Below are 19001 nucleotides of genomic sequence, written 5' to 3'. Positions count from 1 at the left end.
CTAGTATTTTGTTTCTGAAATGTAATATTTCTGCAAAATAACACATGTAGAAGCAGAAAAATTTAGAACATGATGCCTGTTTTTCAATATTTTGGTTTTGGTCCATAAAGCTCCTATTGTTTTTCCATGTTCATTTTTCATTGTTATAGCACTATATTTTCTTCTTTGTCTTTCCAATATTTTTATTCTGTTATAGCATTTGGTCTTTTGCAGGTCATTGTTTAAAAACGTGAGATCCCAAACACCACTAGCAGGTTCCTCCTGCACTATTTTATATATGAGTATAAGCTACCAAAAGTATTTATTTCCCTCCGGAAAAAAACCTTGGCTACACTTTTTAAAATTTGTTTTAAGTAACAATTCAAATTACAATATACTTATTTTCTGCTGAATTTTGCTAGCTGTAATTTGCAATAATCTCCACTGTGTTTGTGGAAATGTTCTTATTATTTAATTTGAAAAATTATCCTAAGTAGCATTTTTTTAAAAACATGTGTAGGAATAAATGTTTATCACTGACTTGTAATTTAAAACTTTGCCCAAAATGCAGTATTCTGAAATTATGCTGCTGCTTTACCCTTCTTCAATAAGGAATTATTTCTTTCAAGCTTCACTTTATTTTCTATTTTCTTACAAATTTTCTTTGCTTCTGATCTTCCTGACTCAAATTGTCCTTGAATTTCAGGGAGTTTAACCTAAACAATAACCAGCTCCTCGACTCTGTTATTTGAAGAAAACGATTAATTTTTCATGCTCATCTCAGGTTACACAAACTCATTTGAGGATGCAAAGCTCCTTACAAGAGATGGTTCAGGAATCATTTAGGGCCAAGGGCTCCGTTTGGAGTCTGGAATGCATATTCACAGAAAATGTGCTGTTGTGCACAAAATAAAATCCAGTTCTCCTGGGTGTTTGTAATCACCTTCTGCAGCTGAATCCAGCAGTAGCACGAGTCATCATGAACATGATAACTTGCTCATGTATTTGCAATGTTTTATGAAGTAAATTAAATACCAGTGTTTATATCTCTGAGGAGCGCTGCAAATAGATTATTGTTTGTTTGTCTCTGTTTTGTAATCCAAGAAATAAACCAAGGTGTCTTACAAGGATTTCCATAGATTCAGAATTTTAGGAATTTCTGAGCATAGCTTTTCTCCTCTCTGTACTATCAATAGGATTAATGGGGGTCTTGAGAGCACCTGTATCTTCATTTCAGGAAGCTGTCATTTGAGATTGATTTACCAGGTTACTTCTTTTCCTTCAGTAATTTTAATCAAATTATTACTGGTACATGACCACATATATCTACTTTATCTGATCTTGAGTGTTGAAAGATTAATAAAGATGAACTGAGGTCTTGGAACACTTCCATTGCAATCTGGCTTTTTAAAACCACTGATTTTTCTCTGTATTTCTTTTGACTGGGTGAAAACCTTTAGAACAAAATAAAAGCAGATAGAGAGTATTTTCTTTAACTTCTTGAATGCCTTTGATACATATAGTCAGAATTTAATGTGAAAATTAGCATCACTGCAGTTCCAATTGCATACTCTACCAAAACAAAGCTAAATGATAATAACATATTTAGCTTTGCTAGACATGTAGATTTATCTTCTTTTACAAAATTTTTGACATTATTATCATGCAAGTAAAATTAACACTGCAGCTTCTTTAAACTGCTAAAACAGCAGATGCATATTAATTATTTATCATTTTCAGCCAGAATATTAGGGGCTTTCTTTTTTTTTTTTAATGGTTTTCTTGAAGTATGCTATAATTCTTTAAAAAACAAACCTAGAGAAAAATGATAATATAAAGATTTTTCAATATTTTTTTTAAAATCTGTAAGAAGCTTTTGAATTGATGTGCATATCTAAGTGTCATCCTGTGTCTGGCAATGACTTTGGGTCCTAGAGCACACAGGTATCCCCTGGAATTGTGGCTTGGGAATAGAAGGCTTTGGGTTGAATTGCAGGAATTCCTGCCATGCCTTCCATATCCTTGTCCTCTTACTCTGCTCATTTATTTAATAGCACTGATTTTGAAGTGTGCTAATCTGGTTCATAATATGGCTCCTGAAATGACTGTGCTGGCACAATTAAACTGTGGTGGGGCCAAAATGTGGCTTTCAGTGGTTACAAACAAATCTGGAAGCAGAGGTGTTTATTACTTTAAGAAAAGCATCCTCTTCCACAGATAACATATGCAATTTTATTTCATGTTGTCCTCCAAATATGTACAGACAGCATGTGATTGTGAGTCATTGCAATGTTCACTACATGCTGTAAACAAAATAATTGTCATCCTAAACCTGTCACTTTCGGTGTTTTCTTGCAGATTTTCTATCTCCATTCCATTCCTTGCAGAGCGCTATAGGGCTTTTATTATTTTTAATAACAATAAATCTCATTATTGTGAGTAAACAGGAATCTATGCTTGTTCATAATCAGTATAAGGATGGTATATGTTACCTGATGTGTGTTCTGGCAGCTGCACACCTATTTTGCATAAAGCAAGACCCTTATTTTACTGTATCTAGTCTCCATCATCTCTGGAGGAAAGGAAATCTGTATCAATGTCTCATTTCCACATTTGTTGTTTGTTCCATCTATGGTGGCCATCACCAAGGTTTTGTTTATGAGGGAACAAGTTCCAAGACTAGCTTGCTAATGTGCCAGACGTTCCTTATTTCTTGAAGTGGTTAACAGAAAACATAATTCATGCAGGAGGTGCTGTGTGCCCCTTTTGCTGCTGTGACTCCATGGTTCCACTCTGTTGCAGGATACTCCTGCTTGGCTGCCTGGATCAGGAGGGAGAGAATTTTTTTCCCCCACAATGAAACTGATAAAAAATTCCATAACGTGCTTGCCACTTAAATTCATAATGTTCTTTAATATATCAGTTTTAAAATCCAGCTGTGCCAAGCTTAGTTCATCAGTTTGATTTGTGCTCCCTCCTGCACAGACACACACACACATGAGCTTCCTTCCAGATTTCAGTTCAAGAACAACCTATAGCTAATTTTCTGGGAGCAACAAACAGGTACATTTCACACATAGGCTTGCAGGTATAGGATTCCTGAAGTAGTTTTCTCTAAGATAAAGATTAAAATAAAGGAAGTCCAAATATGTGTCTGGTATTTAGTAATTTGGATTGTGCAGTTAGAGCAATAGCTTCAAGTAGTTCTGCTGCACTCCGTTGGATTAACACCTCTGCATATTTTTGAAAAGTAAAAGATATCAAATTATTATCCAAATTAGAATTTGGATTAAATGGTTGCAGCAGTTTGTGGTCAGCTTTTTACATGGCTGATGGTTCTGAGTGTTTCCAATATTTTCAGCATTGATTATTTCCACACACCTTCCTTTCAGTGGATTGTACCTATATCTTGAATTTAATGACAGTGGAAGATGCTAAACAGATATTCTGCTATCAAGACTAGAATCCAAAATTATATACTAAAGTACTGAATGTGCTGGTTTGAATTCACTATGGGTGGCAAACAATAAGTTGTGCAGAAGTTTAAATGTATGATTATTAGATTTTTTTTTAAAATAAGCTTATTTTTAAAGCATCAAGTGATATTTATTTCTGTCTTGTAACCCATAAGACTTCTGTCAACACTTTTAAATACCCACCACCACTTTCAAAATGTTGGGCAGTGTTGTTTGTTTGTTTGTTTGTTTTGTTTTGGACAAACCTGCTCTCTGTTGGTGGAGAGTTTCTTTCACTTCAGTAGTGAGACAGGCTAACACAGGAAAACCTGAGAATTGTCTTGTCCTTTCTCTCCTGTTACATTCCATTGTAAGCAGAACATAAAAACATGTTTTAGCTATTTGAAATATGTGGAAGAAATGTTCTTTTCTTTTTACGACTTAGTGGTTACACAATTGTAGGATGCTTAAAAAGGAAAAAATTACTTCACGTCAATTGGTGTGGAAATGTTACATAATACTGCTCTATTTTGGCCATTTCTATGTCATTTTAATTATCAGCCACTACAGCGAGCTAAGTGGAAAGGGGGATTCAAAATGGTGAGAGCACTGGGAAAAGTTGTTTGGTTTTCTTTTTATTCTTGCCATTTTATTAAATATTCTCAGAAAGGAGCGGGGAAATTAGTGAGATGGTTTTGCATCAGTGTGTCAAAGCAGTTTTGCTTTTACACAATACATGTGTTGCTTTTTATTCTGTGTGTCTTAAAAAGAAACAAGAGTGACAGTATTTTTAAAGTACATTAAGTAGGCATTAAGACAAGAGTGATTTGCAGTGAGAGAGAGGGGAGTGATTTTTTTTTGTCTTTCATGGTGGTTAACCACATTTCCTTGTGAGGGAGGGAAAAAGATGACAGCAACTTCTGGAGGGTTTGGGTTTTTTCTGTATTAGCTGTAGAATATTTAGGTTTATTTTTAAGGACAGCAGAAATCTGTTTAAAGAGACAGTCTTGAGTAATACATCACAGATTTGCATCCACTCTGTTGACAAAATGTTATGTAAACAGAATACAGTGAATATACTCTGTAAAGCAAATCAGTATTTCTGTAGGGTTCTGATTTTCTCTATCAGTGATGTATTATTGCTATTACTTGGGGAGTTTATCACAGGTGGTATGGTATCTTCAGTTTTCTTTTAAACCCCACCCCTTTTGTTAACTCCTAGAGTCACGAGAATGTGAATTTTTAAAAAAAAGGTGTTTTTAAAGAATTATTTTTAACTATCAGCAATGCTAAGACCAAATTGAAAAATGGTTTTTAGATCCTTTCTGAGAACTCTCAGTAGCTTGTTTCTCTTCGTGGTGGTGCTCACTGCCTTTCAGTTCTGTGTTTTCTGTAAATGTGCATAAACCTTTCACAGGCACAGCCATCCTCCTCACCCCTATCTCCAATCATAGTTCTAAGCATCTCCTGTCCATTTGTGGCCATGCATCCTGAAATGCAAGCTGCCACACAATGCTGTTGTGATTCATCATCTCAAGCTCCATTGCCTGCAAAGCTGCTTTGAAACCTTCTGGCTGTTGTTAAAATCCCTGGTTGCAGAATTTCAAAGTTCTTTTTTTTTTTTTTTTAATGAAAGAAAAGCAAATGTTTTTCTCTTCCTCCATATTTCTACCAATGGCTAGTGAAGCCAGCACTTCAAAACTGGCATATGTTCCACATTGCTATTCTAGTGGATAATTCATAGAGAAGTGAATAAAGACATAGCAGGAAACTGCTTGTTACCAATTCTACTCCATAGGCACCTGTTCCAGATTCTGCTCCTCTTGAGTAACTTTTTTCTGTGCCAGTTATTTTTTTCCTTTTCCTTGTTGATATTTGAAAGTCTGAAGTTATGGTCTTCTCCTTGGCATTAATAAAATCCATTCTTACTTCCATTTTAAACACCTTGGAGTGTTCAGCACCGTTTTTGTTAGAGGAAGAGGTCTCTGTTTGACTTAATATGCAGAAAAACCTTTATGTGACTTTGGTGAGCAGTTTGGGAATGCTTTCCCAGAATTTCCTGTTCATAACTGCTTGCAGAACAGCACCAGTTTTTCTGGGCCAATATTCTGACTGAATCCACTTTCAGCCAGAAATAACAGCTAGAATGAGTTTCTTTATTCATATATAAAAGTTAGGAAGGCAAAAGATATGTCCGTGACTTTGTGAGGTGTAGCAGATGGGTCTAGCAGAGGTTAAATGGGGTGTGTAGGCTTAATTGAAGGCTGCTTTTTTGAGTTAGAGGAGTCTGTCTTAAAAATGGACATGGGGACAGCATTGCAAGCTGCTGTAGATGAAGGTTTAATCAAGTAGCTGCTGATTAGCAAAATTGTGGTGATGAGCAGTGGTGGTGTGAGTTCAGTACCCAGAGCCTTCCTGTTGTAGGTGCTGCACGGCTCCTTGCAGCTTCTGCCTTTGGTTAGATAAAAGCCAGGAAAACCACAGATAACCTGATTTTTTAGAGAAATAGAAACAGATCATTGTGAATGGCTACAGGACAAGCAGTGGGAGCTAACAGCTGTTGAATGTTACCAACAAAGGTGGAGGGAAGCTGGGTACAAGTTCAAAGCACAAATAACAGCAATGTCTATGACATGTCAGTTTGTACATCTTTGGGTTTGTCATGCTTAATACAAGATCAAGTGCTGACAAAGGACAATGCAGAATGTGCACTGGGAATGAATAAATGTAAGAATGCCTCTTTCACAGGAATGCATTGCACTAACTGTTCACTTCAGGAACTGAGTGACAAAACCATCTTATTTGACCAAATGCACGCTATTCTATATTTTATGCTCTGATTTATTCTCATCCCGTGCTGTGAAGTCCTGCTTGGAGTGTCTATTTTCAGCATAAAACTGTTTGTCAAATTTCTATTAAGCTTAAGGTGAAAAATTAATGAGCCATTCACTTCAGATATTTCAAAACTAATACTGCTGTATTATTAATGCAGCAGAAAGTCAAAGATGTGGGTACATACAGTTATTGCTTGATGTTCAGTCAAACTACTTTTTTCTGTCTGTATTTTTGGGGGAAGATCATTAAAACAGTGTTTTATGTCATAGAAGGAATTATTTTTATGGATTCTCTCAGTAAGCTTTTCAGACAGTTTTAGTTGATAACTTTTTGTTTTATCTGATCCTGGCAGAAGATGCCTTGGATGAACACAAATTGATGAAATACAATGCTCTATCCAATCGTCCTTTGAATCTGGAATTTAAACACAAATATACAGAAAGTTGATTCATATAACACAAAACACAGAGAAATGGAAATAAAAGACCATTCACATAATACTGAGGAAGCTGTGGGTAAAGCAGTATTTTTGGGCTAGAGAAGTATGACGTTGTGACTAAATCTCTTATTTTTCAGTCTTTAAAAAGTCACTGAAATGATGATGAAATTGTACTTTTTCTCAGAACTGAGTAGGGTATGGTGGACAGGTGTTAGTATTAAATTCAGAAATCCCAGAACATGTTGTCAGTACCAGTAAGTTCAGTGATGGAGCACTGTGCAATGCTGGGCTGGGGGAGTGTGTCCCAGGCTGAGCAGTGTGGAAACTGGTGCTCAAGGTTTATGCTTGCGTTGAAAAAGAAAACATAAACCACAGTTGCAGAAGAAGTAGAAATTCAGGCCTTGCTTTCTGTGCAGAAACTTTCTAAAGATTGCCCCATTTTTGTGCTCCTAAAATTAACTTAATAATTGGTTACTGTATTTTCCTCTTTGCTTTACAGTAAGTTCTCCATGGACTTTCTGAAATTAATAGTGATTCTAGGCCTGGCACAGTTACATTGTTAGACTTGCAGAGAAGAAGGAATTCTGCTTCTTGGAAGAGTTTCATGCTATAAAACTAAATTTCATTAAAGGAAAATGTCAAATTTAAATTATCCTTGAAGCATTTGTTGTTCCCACAGATGCTGAAAGCTCTCTGTGCTCTGAAGGGTTTGGCTTCCAGCAGGGAAACTGCCAGCAAGAATCCCCAACTTCTTTCAATGTGTTGGTTTCTTCCTGAAGTTACAGAAAGAAACTGCACTGTTTCACTCTCACTACAGCACCAAGCCCATGAGTATTTTAAACCTCAATGATTAGGCTTTAAGTAGCAGCCCTGGAAATCTCCAGGTTTTTAACTGTGCACTGCAGAGGTTGATTTTGAATGGTTCACTTTGAAGTCTGGTCATGATGTACATTGCTTTCCTCAGCCTCCTTAACAAGTGGTAATTAATAAATGCCTGGCAGAGGGAAAGGAACTATTTTTTTTTTCTTTTTCAAGCATTTTTTAATATAAATTCCAACAGTGTTTTTTTTTTCTTTCTCTGTTATTAGTTAGCTAAGTTTAGTTACTAAAGAATTTTATAGAATTTGGGTCTGGAAAAGATGTGAGAAGGTCATCTAATGTAGCACCTTCCCTGAGGGAGGGCATCAGCCATATCTGCATCATTCCTGACAGAATGCTTACACTTTTCTCTAAAAGGATTTCAGTTTAAGAGATTTTATCACCTGCCTAGACAAGTCTTTATGAATTCCTGCTATTAGAAAGCTTTTCGTCCAGATAAATCTGCCCAGATTACTTAAATCTGCCTCCCTATAGATTTTTTTCCTTTTTCTCCCATGCTTCAAACTCCATCTTCTATTGTGAAATGATTCATTTTTAAATATGGAGGGGTTTCTCCTGTAAGTTGTTCTTGAGAGTGTATCTTTCACAGCTTATTCAGGTATGAAGCTCAAGTTGTGAGTAACTGGAGAAAGGAGAGATTTTTCTCATCTGAAATGTTTTGAGCTTCATTGCCTCTGTAGTTCAGTCTGCAGATTGACAAACACTGGAAAGAAAATAATGTCTCAATTGCACATCTCTGGTGGACTTTTTGGGATTCTTTTTGAGTGCAGAAAGAGACTCTTAAAGCTTGGCCAATCTGATTTTGCCATCTCTTTACTGAAGTGACAACTTTAAGAGATTTTGAACCCAGACCAATTTTGATGAGACAAAGCTTTTTTTTTAATTATATTTTGAAGCAGCTTTACCTTTGCACCTAAAAATTTTTCTGCTTCTTTCAAACTGAGCACTGATCACATTGCCACTGAGTATTAAAGGTGAACAACACCTTTTGTTTTTTCATAATGAAATGATACAGCTTTGGTCATTTTTTTCATTAGGATTAAAGGTGTACTATAAAAAGTTTCATGAGTTACTAGAGCAAAAATAAAAAAAAAAATTGAGGACGTGTCTAGATTTTTTTTTCTTTATACTGTGTTTCAGTAACAGTCCTGCTAGTAGTTTTATAGAAATTTATTTGAAACCTGCAGCTGATTGCTGATAGCTTCCTCCCCTTGTGCCTGCAGTCACACAGAATTTAGAGGATGCTTTTGGGTAGTAAAGAACTCGACGTTGACAGGAAATACAGTGTTTGTTTCACAGAGGTCTCAGGGAGAGGCCTTGTATTCTGAATCTCTGGTTGAAGGCTTGGACATGATTCAGCAGGGGCAGGTACATTGTGAGGCTGTTGCAGGCTGTGTCAGAGCTGTGTCCTGCCCAGGCTATCAGCCTCCCCTCATTTGCTGTGGTGGGCTTTTCATCTGCCAGAAGTGTTCCTGCTTTCCATGGGAAGAGATGATCCCCATATCCATCTGAAATAACTGAGAAAAACAGCTGGTTTTTTTCCTGAAGTGTTTCAGAGCATTTCTCTGTGCAAAGTTAGGATTTTCATTTTCCCCATGGTTCTGTCAGTTGGTCTCCCAAAATATCTCATTATCTCATCAGAAACCTTGCCATGATCAAGTGTTAGACAGGCATGTGTATGCAAACTCACTTTTTTTTTCAGTAAAAGGGAGATTTTAATACTTTGCGTGAAACTGCTGATGTAAGAGGTTTGTGCTGTGTCTGCTTAAGATGTTTCAGCTGTAAATGAAATATTCTGGTGCTTTCTGATCCATACCTTTCTCCACTCAATGTGTTTAGTACCTTCTTATTCCAGACCTCCTTCAGCTGTTCAGTTTTTTTACTTGAATTTGAAAGTTATTGCTGATCAGTACTTCCATTTTTCAGTGATTCTTTTAACTACATACCAATTTAATTTGTTGTGTTTAATTTACAATCTAGTATCTGCTCAGACTCATTTAAAAGTTTCTTTCTTGTGGAACTATTGCCCAGATACCATAATAGGTACTTGTAATTTTGTGGTAGATGTTCTTGAAGAAGCTATTTTTAATTTTTTTTTTCAGTATTATGAGCACAAAAGAACAGCTGCCTATCTATATCATTTGTTTTAAGTTGTGTGGTAGAGATTTGCATTTTTGTGTTTAGTTTATGAAGGAGAGAAATCTAATTTTCATTTACTAAATTGCTCTTCCCTTTCTGTCATTTAAGATGGAAGCTACAGGCAAAATCGACTGAACCTCACAACCCTGTTGGTGCAACCAATTTCTGCTCTGCTTGCCAGAAAACTTGTTTCCCTGCCTGAGGACACTGCCCAAAAAGACAGGTGTACACCCCTCCAGCTGCCAGCTGCAGGTAATGCTTTTCCAAGACACTTCACCTATGGGATGTTCCTCTCAGAGGAACTCCAAATCCACCTTCTACAGCAATACAACCAAGGTTTAGCTGATTATGGGTGTGTTTTGCTTGGATGCTTTCTAGAAGATGCTATGAACGGTCTAAAAATTATGCTCCTAAAATCTGGTAGATGGAAGTTGTGATTTAAAAAGAAAATAGTAGAAGGCATTGAGCACTAATTCTTAATATTGACTTAGAACCTCCTCTGTGTAGATGCCATCACTAGGGAGGTTTGTTAGTGCTGCAGTATGGTTTGTTAGGCCTTGTACTCCTAATAATGTGATTTTAACATTAAGGCATCAGCAACTATATTATTCTCTGGGGTTTTTTTCTGTTTCTGAAATAATAACACTTAAATTCTAAATGTGTCTCTATGTTCCTTAATTTGTATATGCTATAGAATAAACAGTGTATTGTTACCTGAACCCTCAGGCAGCTTTTTCTCCCAATTTTCACCAGGAAATCAGGCATCATGATAAGAACAAAATACCTTGAGTAGAGCCAGATGAATGCATTCATAGTATCTCCCTAGAAATAATGCCATTAGCAAAGTCAAACAGATTACTGCTTGAAAAAACTTATTGCTGATACAGGAAGGGAAAAAAAAAGTAAGACTACAGTGTTTCCAGCACAGTGTTTCACCAGGAGATCATCTTCCAGAGAACATTCTAGATGAGGTGCATGTTTAAACAGTGATTCTTCAGTAAACAATCTTCAGTTTTGTTTTTTTTACCTGTCCATCTTTCAACAGGAAAAAAAATTGGTTTATTTCATTATAAGGCTTATTTAAATGAATTGATTTGAAACTGTGGTCTTGGAAAGGAGGAAACAAATTAATTTAGCCACTGTATCCTGTGCTACACACAGTGATGATAACAGTAAAAACAAATTTTAAGGGCAACCAATGTAGTATCATGTGCTGTATCCCTAGTTTATTGCTTTTGGAGTGTTATTGTGGAATAGGAGGACAACACAACAAGTCATAAAAAAGGTTGATTAATTTTATGACTTGTGTTAGCATTTGTAGTTATACATGCTAAAAAGGAAGGCAGAAGACCTCATGCTTCATGGCTTAAGCTGTTGTGGTCAGGCAGGACAATTGTCCTCCATGCATGGCTGAGTAGATTTTTAGAAAATGAACTTTTAATTTTAAAAATTATTGCCCCCACAACCAGTAGAAAAGGGGAAAGGGCCATTTTGGAAGGAACAAGAGCTTAACCATTCCAGGTAGGCTGCATGAAGCTTGTTAGTATTGAGGGATTTTCCAACAGCTGAAGTGCCTGGAGCAAAGCCTGAATTTGGGCTGGAAAATGACACTCATTTTAGAAAGATAAAAGGCTGCACAATGTCTGTTTCTCAAAAAGCTTTTTCTGGACGCTGCAGGACAGAATCACCCTAAAGGGCAGCTTATTCTGTTTTTTCTGTGACAGGTGTGGCATGTCTGTTTTATTTCCCTGAGAAGACAGGAAATCTGTGAGAGGAAATTTTCTGGAAAGAAGGAATATTCCAAGCCAGCAGTCTAGTGAGAGCCAGTCCATGTCTGGTTTACTCTGGGTGAACACAACAGCTTGTGTGTGATTTCATGTAAAGCTTCTGAACCACAGTAATCCATGGAGGATTTTTTTAAAAAGTCCTAATTTATTGAGAAAATAGGGAATATGAGAAGAAGCCTTGTATAATTCTGTAATGTATGATGATATATTTTGCTGTTGTTCAGTAGCAGCCCTGATGGAAGAGATAAAAGCCTGGTCTCATGATAGGAGATGGTGTAGAACTGTTTAATACTAGTAATAGCTAAAGAGATAATGCTGAGGACAGCAATGCATTAGAGAAGAGCAAAGGTTGACTTTGCAGTCTTCCTGTTGATTTGAAGAAGCTTAAGAGAGAGATTTCACTTCTGATGTAGGTCTCATCATTTATCTGTCAGAGGAGGTGAATGAGCAATTCAGATGATTGGTTGGCTTGAAATTTGTTAGGATAAAATGATCATCATTCTCTCATCATTATGTTTCAAAAAGCTGAACAGCAGATTCATCAGTAATGATTAAACATTTATATATAGTTTTCTCACATTGCTGCTTTTTCCCCTTAGCCTTGCAGTTTTCAAGAGACAAAATGTGACAGAGGGAGTGGGAGGATGGAGGCAAACATCCCACACAGACTGAGCGCTCAGGACCTACAAAGCAAACAGTGGGAATTGAAGTCAGCTGTTAATTTGGTGTTAGATGAAGTCAGTAATTAGATTTGCTTTTTGTTTGGTATGGAACATTATTGTTAATCCTCATTAATCTGAAATTCTGTGCTCCCACAAACTTTTTCCCAAAGATAGGCAATTAGAAGGAATTTCAGGACGAACTTCTATAGAGAAACTGCAAACTTTTGAAGCTTCCTTTTTTTTTTTACAAAGTCTCACTAGGATATTTCCTAGAACATTGTGAAGGTTGTTGTAAAACTAAAGAACTCCTATAAACATAAATGAGGGAAGTCTTGCTGTGTACAGTGAACTGCCTTTGTTGCTGTTAAGTTTCCCACTATTTGGGAGATTGCAGTAATGTACAAATTACCCTTTTTCAATTAAACTCTTGAGTATTTAATGTAAATCTACCTAATGGCAATTAATTTACAAAGTGTTTTTTTACACTAATGATCATATACTTTGGTTTGAATGGAAATCCTGGAAGCCTGCTATCTAAACACATCAGTGTTATGTGTGTAATTTTTCCCTTTGGTTTTAAGTGTCAGTTTTCATACTCAACCTGATTAATGTCTGAAAAGAGAGAAGGTGAAAAAGATCCAGGATTTCAGTAGTGATCAGTCTCCAGGTGTCTGGGGCATCCTCCTGTTCTGTGGCTCATCCTGTTCTTCCATTCTTCTCCACATCTATGTTGCTGGTCACTCTTGGAGATAAGGACTGAAGGTCACTTGGTGTGACCTGGTATGGCAGCTCAATTGGCAGGAAGTGTAAATGCAAGTCATCTCACTTAAACATCCCTCTCCTTACCTCCTCCTAATACCTTTTTCTGTGCAATAGGTGTAATTTTGTTATACTTTAACTTCTAAAATTATAAAGGCAAGGCATGAATAGTTTAACTTACTTGAATGATATCAAACACTGTGTGAATAATAGAGCCAGGTATACAAAGACTCCCAGCATTCTGCTGCAGACAGTAAAATTACTCAGATCAAAATGCTTTTCTAGGTAGAATCTTTTGATCTTTTGTAACCTTTTTTTAGTCTACAAAATACAGTCACTGATCAATAGTGAATCGTCACAGTGACTGCAGTGCAGAGCTCTGTTGTAGGCTGCAAACAAATCTACCTCCTCTGACAGAATGGGTGAGTGGGACAGGTAACCAGAACTGGCTGGAAAGGTTTGTAGCACAACACAATGATTTTTTATGAGACTTTGAACATCTATTTTATGTAGTTCCATGTGTCAGATGTTCATTATACTGAGTTTATAGTCAACTCTGATCATGTGAAATTTGAATCATTAATTATATGAAAGGAAAAATTGGAAGAGTCTGTTACTTTCCATATTATACGATTCTCATCCAAGATAAATGAAATTCTCTGCTGCACTAGTGCAAATCAAGCCTGTCTTCTTTTCAGTCAGAGGAAGGGCATGGAATGATAAAGTGAATATCTCCTCCTGTTAAACTACAGCCTTGTGATAATATTATATGTTTTTCTCCTTCGTAGTTTGCTGCCTGTCAGAGAAAATAAAGACTCCCATATTTAATAAACACTGGCTGGGCCATCTCACACTCTGATATCAATATGCAAACAATATCATAATTTCTGGGTATTTGGACTATGCTAAACATGACTCCAAGGAAGAAAATAGAGAAAGATGCCAGCAGATTGTGTGGCAGTGCATGTTACTGTATCTACCAAATCTGGAGTCATTGTACATACCAGTAGAAATATAGCAGAGTTCTGCAGATGTCTCTAACTGGCATTTGAAAGAAGAACAAGTTAAATAGGGAGCTCTGATCTATGTGAAAACTTACAGACATTTATACCAATACTCTCAGATTTTCTTTTCATGATCCCCTTAAATTCTGTTCCTTTTTGAAACAGTTGTTCATGAGAAGAATTAAGCATGAACAGAGTGAAGCATTTTTAAATATCTTCCCTCTACTTCCAGCTGAAGCCTCGAGAGTTTTTCTACCAGAATTGTAAATTATCAAGATATATTTTCAGAATTCTGTTCTGCGCCAGTGTTTTCCTGTGTGATGCTTTGCTTTTGATTGCTATAAAGCAGGTAAAGAATGAAAGTAGTGTGAGGTTATGAAATTCAACTCTACCATCTGAAGCATTTTCAACTCTCTTTGATGTTGACTGTGACACATTTATTCTGTATCACATTAGGCCATCCTAGTTTAGAGCCTCCTTAAAGGACTTTATTCTAGGCATTTCTTATTTCAAAAACTCTTCATCTGAAGAGTTTTATTTGTGGATTCCTCATTGTAGGTCAAAAAAGATGATCATCAAATACCAAGGAGTTTATTCATTAAGCTCTTCAAACTAAGATTAGACTTGGCAACTCAAGATCTATGAATATTTGTTCAAAAAGGAGAATATGTTGTCAGTTGGCAACATAGTTGATTAATCAAATAGTAATCTATTATGCTGATTACTTCAGCTCAGTTAGTGAGCTTACTTCAGCTAAGTCATGTGAGCATGGATGTTTGATGATGTTTGAAATCTCTAGTTCAGTTGTGATTTCAGACAAGTTCACATTTATTCAGGTGTTGATTTCAACAGGAACTATCTCAAAAACTGCATTACTTGAAGTTATTTGATGTACTTTATTTCAGCAGTATACTGAAGTAGCTTTGGGGTTTATGATCCAGGAGTTATTCTGTTGAAATCCTTAAATTCAGCTAATACTTGATTTTTCTATACTTCAGTTAAGTGTGCATGTAGAGAAATTTTTTTCAATGATTAGCAAAAATCTTTTCAATTGAGTTCAGTTTTCAAACCTGAATTTCTAAAGATGCTTTTTAAAATCCAGTACTCAAATGCTCAAAAAACTGTCTGATGATAGGTGTTTGGCATGATCAGGATTCAAGAATTTAACCAACATGTTTGAAAATGAGACTTATGCTTATACTCCTCTATGCATGAGCTTGGGATGAAGTTAAAAGCAGAAAAAAAGAAAAAAAAAAAGCAAACCTAATTCATGATCTTTTAACAGAACTACTGCAAATAGGTTTTTCACATCTGAAGTACTAAAATTGTCCATCAAATGAGAGGAAAATAGCCAGGGATTTCTAAAAATAACTATGTAAATGTCAGAGGAGAAGGTAGTCATTTGGTATGAGACAATTTAAAAGTTCCAGGTCAGGAAATAAATAAATAAATAACAGTAAATATGTTTGTGTTCTTCTATCCCAGAAGTAGCTTTGAGCTTACATAAAGACAGTGTATCCTGAATAATGTTAAGGTAAAGTCTCCTCATAGCTTTCCAGGGAATATAGAAAAAAAAAAGAAAGTTGTCAAGATCCTTAAAATACAGCATTAGGACAAGAGGTTTGTTGTCAGAACTGTTTAGAGGGGATTAAATTTTGTTTCTGTTGTGTACTCCAAAGAGCAGTTTCAGCCTTTTCATCTGGTGTTCTAAGCCTTTAAGCCCAAGTCACTCCAAGCTGACTACTGTGTTACATGACTATTAACTCGAGTACCTGATTTGAGAATATAGGGATTGCCAGAAGTTAATTTTCTGTGTCTTTATTGTCAGTTAGAGGCTGGATAGCTGATGTTGATTAAGGAAAAACTGTGAAGTCAGTTGTCTTCAAAAGGATTTATCTTCTTTTTGTCTGAGAAGGGGCCTAAAGGAACAGACATCTAAAATGTTGTAGGAAAAGGAAAGGGAATCAGTTTTGACTTTAAAATATCTTTTTTTTTTTTTTTTTTTTTTTTTTTTTTAAGAAGAGTAAATTGGCTCTAAAATGGTTGTAGGTGAGAAACAGCAGCAAGAAGTAACTTGCATAATTTAGGTTAAATTTAAGCTGCTCAATCAACATAGATGACTTGAGCTGTTTTCACTTGTTTTAAAAGACAGTTGGGGAAGCCTTTGGACTATTTTTTTAATTATTTTTTCTTTCAAATTCTAAAACAATATCTGTGGATTTATTGAACAAACAGTTGATTTACATGGCATTAATAATAATTTTAAAATACAGTAACTTACATCAGAAAAGCAAAGTTAATTACATGACAAATCAAAATATTAACATGCTGTGATTGATTGTTGCAAAGTCATGTGCCAGGGTTTATTTTTAATTAACTGCTTGGTTTACATTTACAATGGTTTGTTCAAGCAAAACCAGAATTGTCGTAGAGAAGACACATCTGTTGATAACTGAAGAGGTTTTGTCTGAATCAAAAGTAGAATAACTATTGTTAATTCATTTTTTAAACAAACACTAGCAGTTCATTTGTTGGTTTTTTTTTTAAATACCAATGAAGACACGTGAATTAAAATATATAGCATTTTATTTTAAGGACATTTTGAAGTAAATTTACTAAATGAACCCTGAAGAACAGTAACCATGTGTTGTTTTTGTTTCACGTGTTGCAGTAAACTCCCCACTCACCTATTCTGTGCACCTCAGGAAACAAAGCCTGGGAAGAAGCTGTTAGAAATAGATCCATGGGAGGATAATGGCCTGGGACATAAAGAGCAAAATGGTCTGTGGAGTATTTTCATTGTGGTCTGTGGCAGTTGGGATATGGACATGGAAGGAATTGTGTCCCAGAGGTGCTTCAAGCCCAGCTCTGCCACAGGGGTGGAGCATTCATGGATGGAGGAGAATCCCTCTGCAGGTCTGGGGTCAGCCACTGCTGATGGTCACACTGCTGCTGCTTTTTGAGTTCAAGCTGTTTAAGACATTTTCATTTCTCTTGGATAGAAGTTAAGAACTTTCAGATGAGCTGGATGTCGACACATTCTGTTTTCATGCAAATGAAACATTTGGAAGGTGTCAGCAGCTCCCCGTGGCTGGTTGGTTTGTTTCCACTGCCACAAACTGCAGGAACTCATGTGGTCACTGTGTCCCACCTTCTTTTAATATTTTTAAACTCAGATATTTGCTCTACTGTGGCTTTATTCTGTGCTGCAGTCTCAAATGGCATGGCAGTACTGGCAAGTTCCTTACATTTTAACAGTTTTTTAAAATAGTTCTGCCTTTGGATTTGCACCATTTCCTCATCTGATGCCAGCTAAGCCAAAAACCCTGGCTTCTGTTGGCATATGTTCACAAGAGCATCACCAAAGGCTGTGCTGGCAAAGCTGTGGGGAGGTCTGACTGCTCCCATCTGATTTAACACAGAGGCTTTTCTCCAGAAGAAAATGTAATATAAACCAGGTATAATTTTGTGAATGTTATTGATAGATTGACCTTGGTGAAGGATTAGGTGAGAGAAAGGTATGAAGTTTAAGGCAAATTTTGCTATCACAGAGTTATATAAATCCTACTCTTATAAATTTTCTTTTTCTGTTGTATTCTGGCAGCGTTTATTGAGTGAATTCAATGATCTTTCAACTCGAGGAGTAGAGATCTCTTTTGAGATTCCATCTTTGAATTATGCTGCTAAAATAGGTCTAAGAAAATAATGTCATATTTCGTGTTTTAACCTGTGGTTCCTATTCAGTTTTTTTTTCTTTTTAACCTCATTTTAAATTCTTTTTTTTAATGTATGTGAAATTTATGTCTTCGGCCCGTACGTTTCTTGGCTGGGTAACTAAGTTCAAAATTTTCTTATTTTTTCATCTTTTCACAGGCAAAAAAACAATCAGTCTGAACATTCAGTCTGTCACAACTTACAAGACAATTTCTAACGTCATTGGATATCTAAAAGGAGCTATATTTCCTGGTAGGTATCCCTTTGTCATTTGTATTGATTATTTATTTCACAATGGGTGGGAGTCATAGCTGGGATCAGGATCCTATTTTGCCAGATAGTTCACTAATACAGAGGAGAGAAAAAGACTTTTTTGTACTCATTTTGTGATTTGTGACAAGACAGAATGAGGGTTAAACAGAGAATGAGCTGAAGGGGATATTGTAGTTACAAAAAGCATATTTTTACACGAGCAGCAGGTGTTGCACATGGACCACAGAGAGAATCAGTAGTTTGTACAGCCAGCTGTTTAATGGTTTTAATTTTAATATGGTTTTAACACTTGCTGCAGCCTTATTTTGTGTCTCAATCCTGCCTAAAGCTAGTTTTGTGCAAGTCTATGAATAATAATTACTATTCTCTATGTCTGATGGTTGAACAATGGAACTCTAAATGCAGCTGGGACATAAAGCACAACCTCCTTCTGTCCTTTTGATGTTGTACATAAATAATGTTATCATCAGGATATCATAAGATCATTTGGAGATTATTTTGTTAGTCAGTGAATTTACCCAAAAAGTGAAGAGTTTCTGCAACATGAATGAACGCTGTTGCTGGTTACTTGAATAGTGCAAACAGCTCCTAGTGTGCAGATGATTATCAAAACAACATCATGCTTGCCTTAATACTCTTATATTAGGTTGTGAAGAAAGGATGGAAATTTACTTACAATCCCATAGGGGGTGGGCCAGTCATTTCATATTTTAAGGAATGGAATGAAGGTGGTGGAGAAAATTTTATTCCTGTTGGTGAAATAGCAACTCAGTTTTGTGCAGGCAGAACTGTATACATCTCACCAGGCTTTTGGTTTGTTTAAAGCAACAGAGGAAACAATTAGCACAGTGAATTTAATTTCTATGAAGGATTTCATTTCCTTCATGAATTTGAAGTTATCAGTCTGCTATTATTAATGTTTTGCAAATAGCTGTCATGGAGTCGGAAAGGCAGAAACTGCCATGTTTAGACATTCTGTCTTCTGAATTGTGAAACAGAGGCAAGAAAAAGAATAAAAAGTGTGCTTCAGTTTCTGCTTAACAAGTCTTCTGTCTCCTCTATACCTGAACCTTTCA

The 19001-nt window shown here is 36.1% G+C and overlaps 1 protein-coding gene across 13 annotated transcripts in view; it reads left to right on the top strand.

Annotated features, from left to right (window-relative positions):
* Nucleotides 1–19001, top strand: part of NAALADL2 (N-acetylated alpha-linked acidic dipeptidase like 2) — a 409871-nt gene that overhangs the window by 292143 nt on the left and 98727 nt on the right. For all 13 annotated transcript variants that reach the window (XR_005257965.1, XM_038145641.1, XM_038145644.1 and 10 more), the window contains 2 exons: nucleotides 9835–9978; nucleotides 17812–17904. Coding sequence is in view for 12 of the 13 variants with exons in the window: in XM_038145641.1 (XP_038001569.1) it covers nucleotides 9835–9978; nucleotides 17812–17904 (237 nt within the window). In the remaining variant the exon portion in view is untranslated. The remainder of the gene's footprint in view (nucleotides 1–9834; nucleotides 9979–17811; nucleotides 17905–19001) is intronic.

This window comes from Motacilla alba, chromosome 9 (assembly GCF_015832195.1).
Source record: "Motacilla alba alba isolate MOTALB_02 chromosome 9, Motacilla_alba_V1.0_pri, whole genome shotgun sequence".
Classification (NCBI taxonomy): Eukaryota; Metazoa; Chordata; class Aves; order Passeriformes; family Motacillidae; genus Motacilla; species Motacilla alba.
This window is presented reverse-complemented; position numbering and strand designations above follow the sequence as displayed.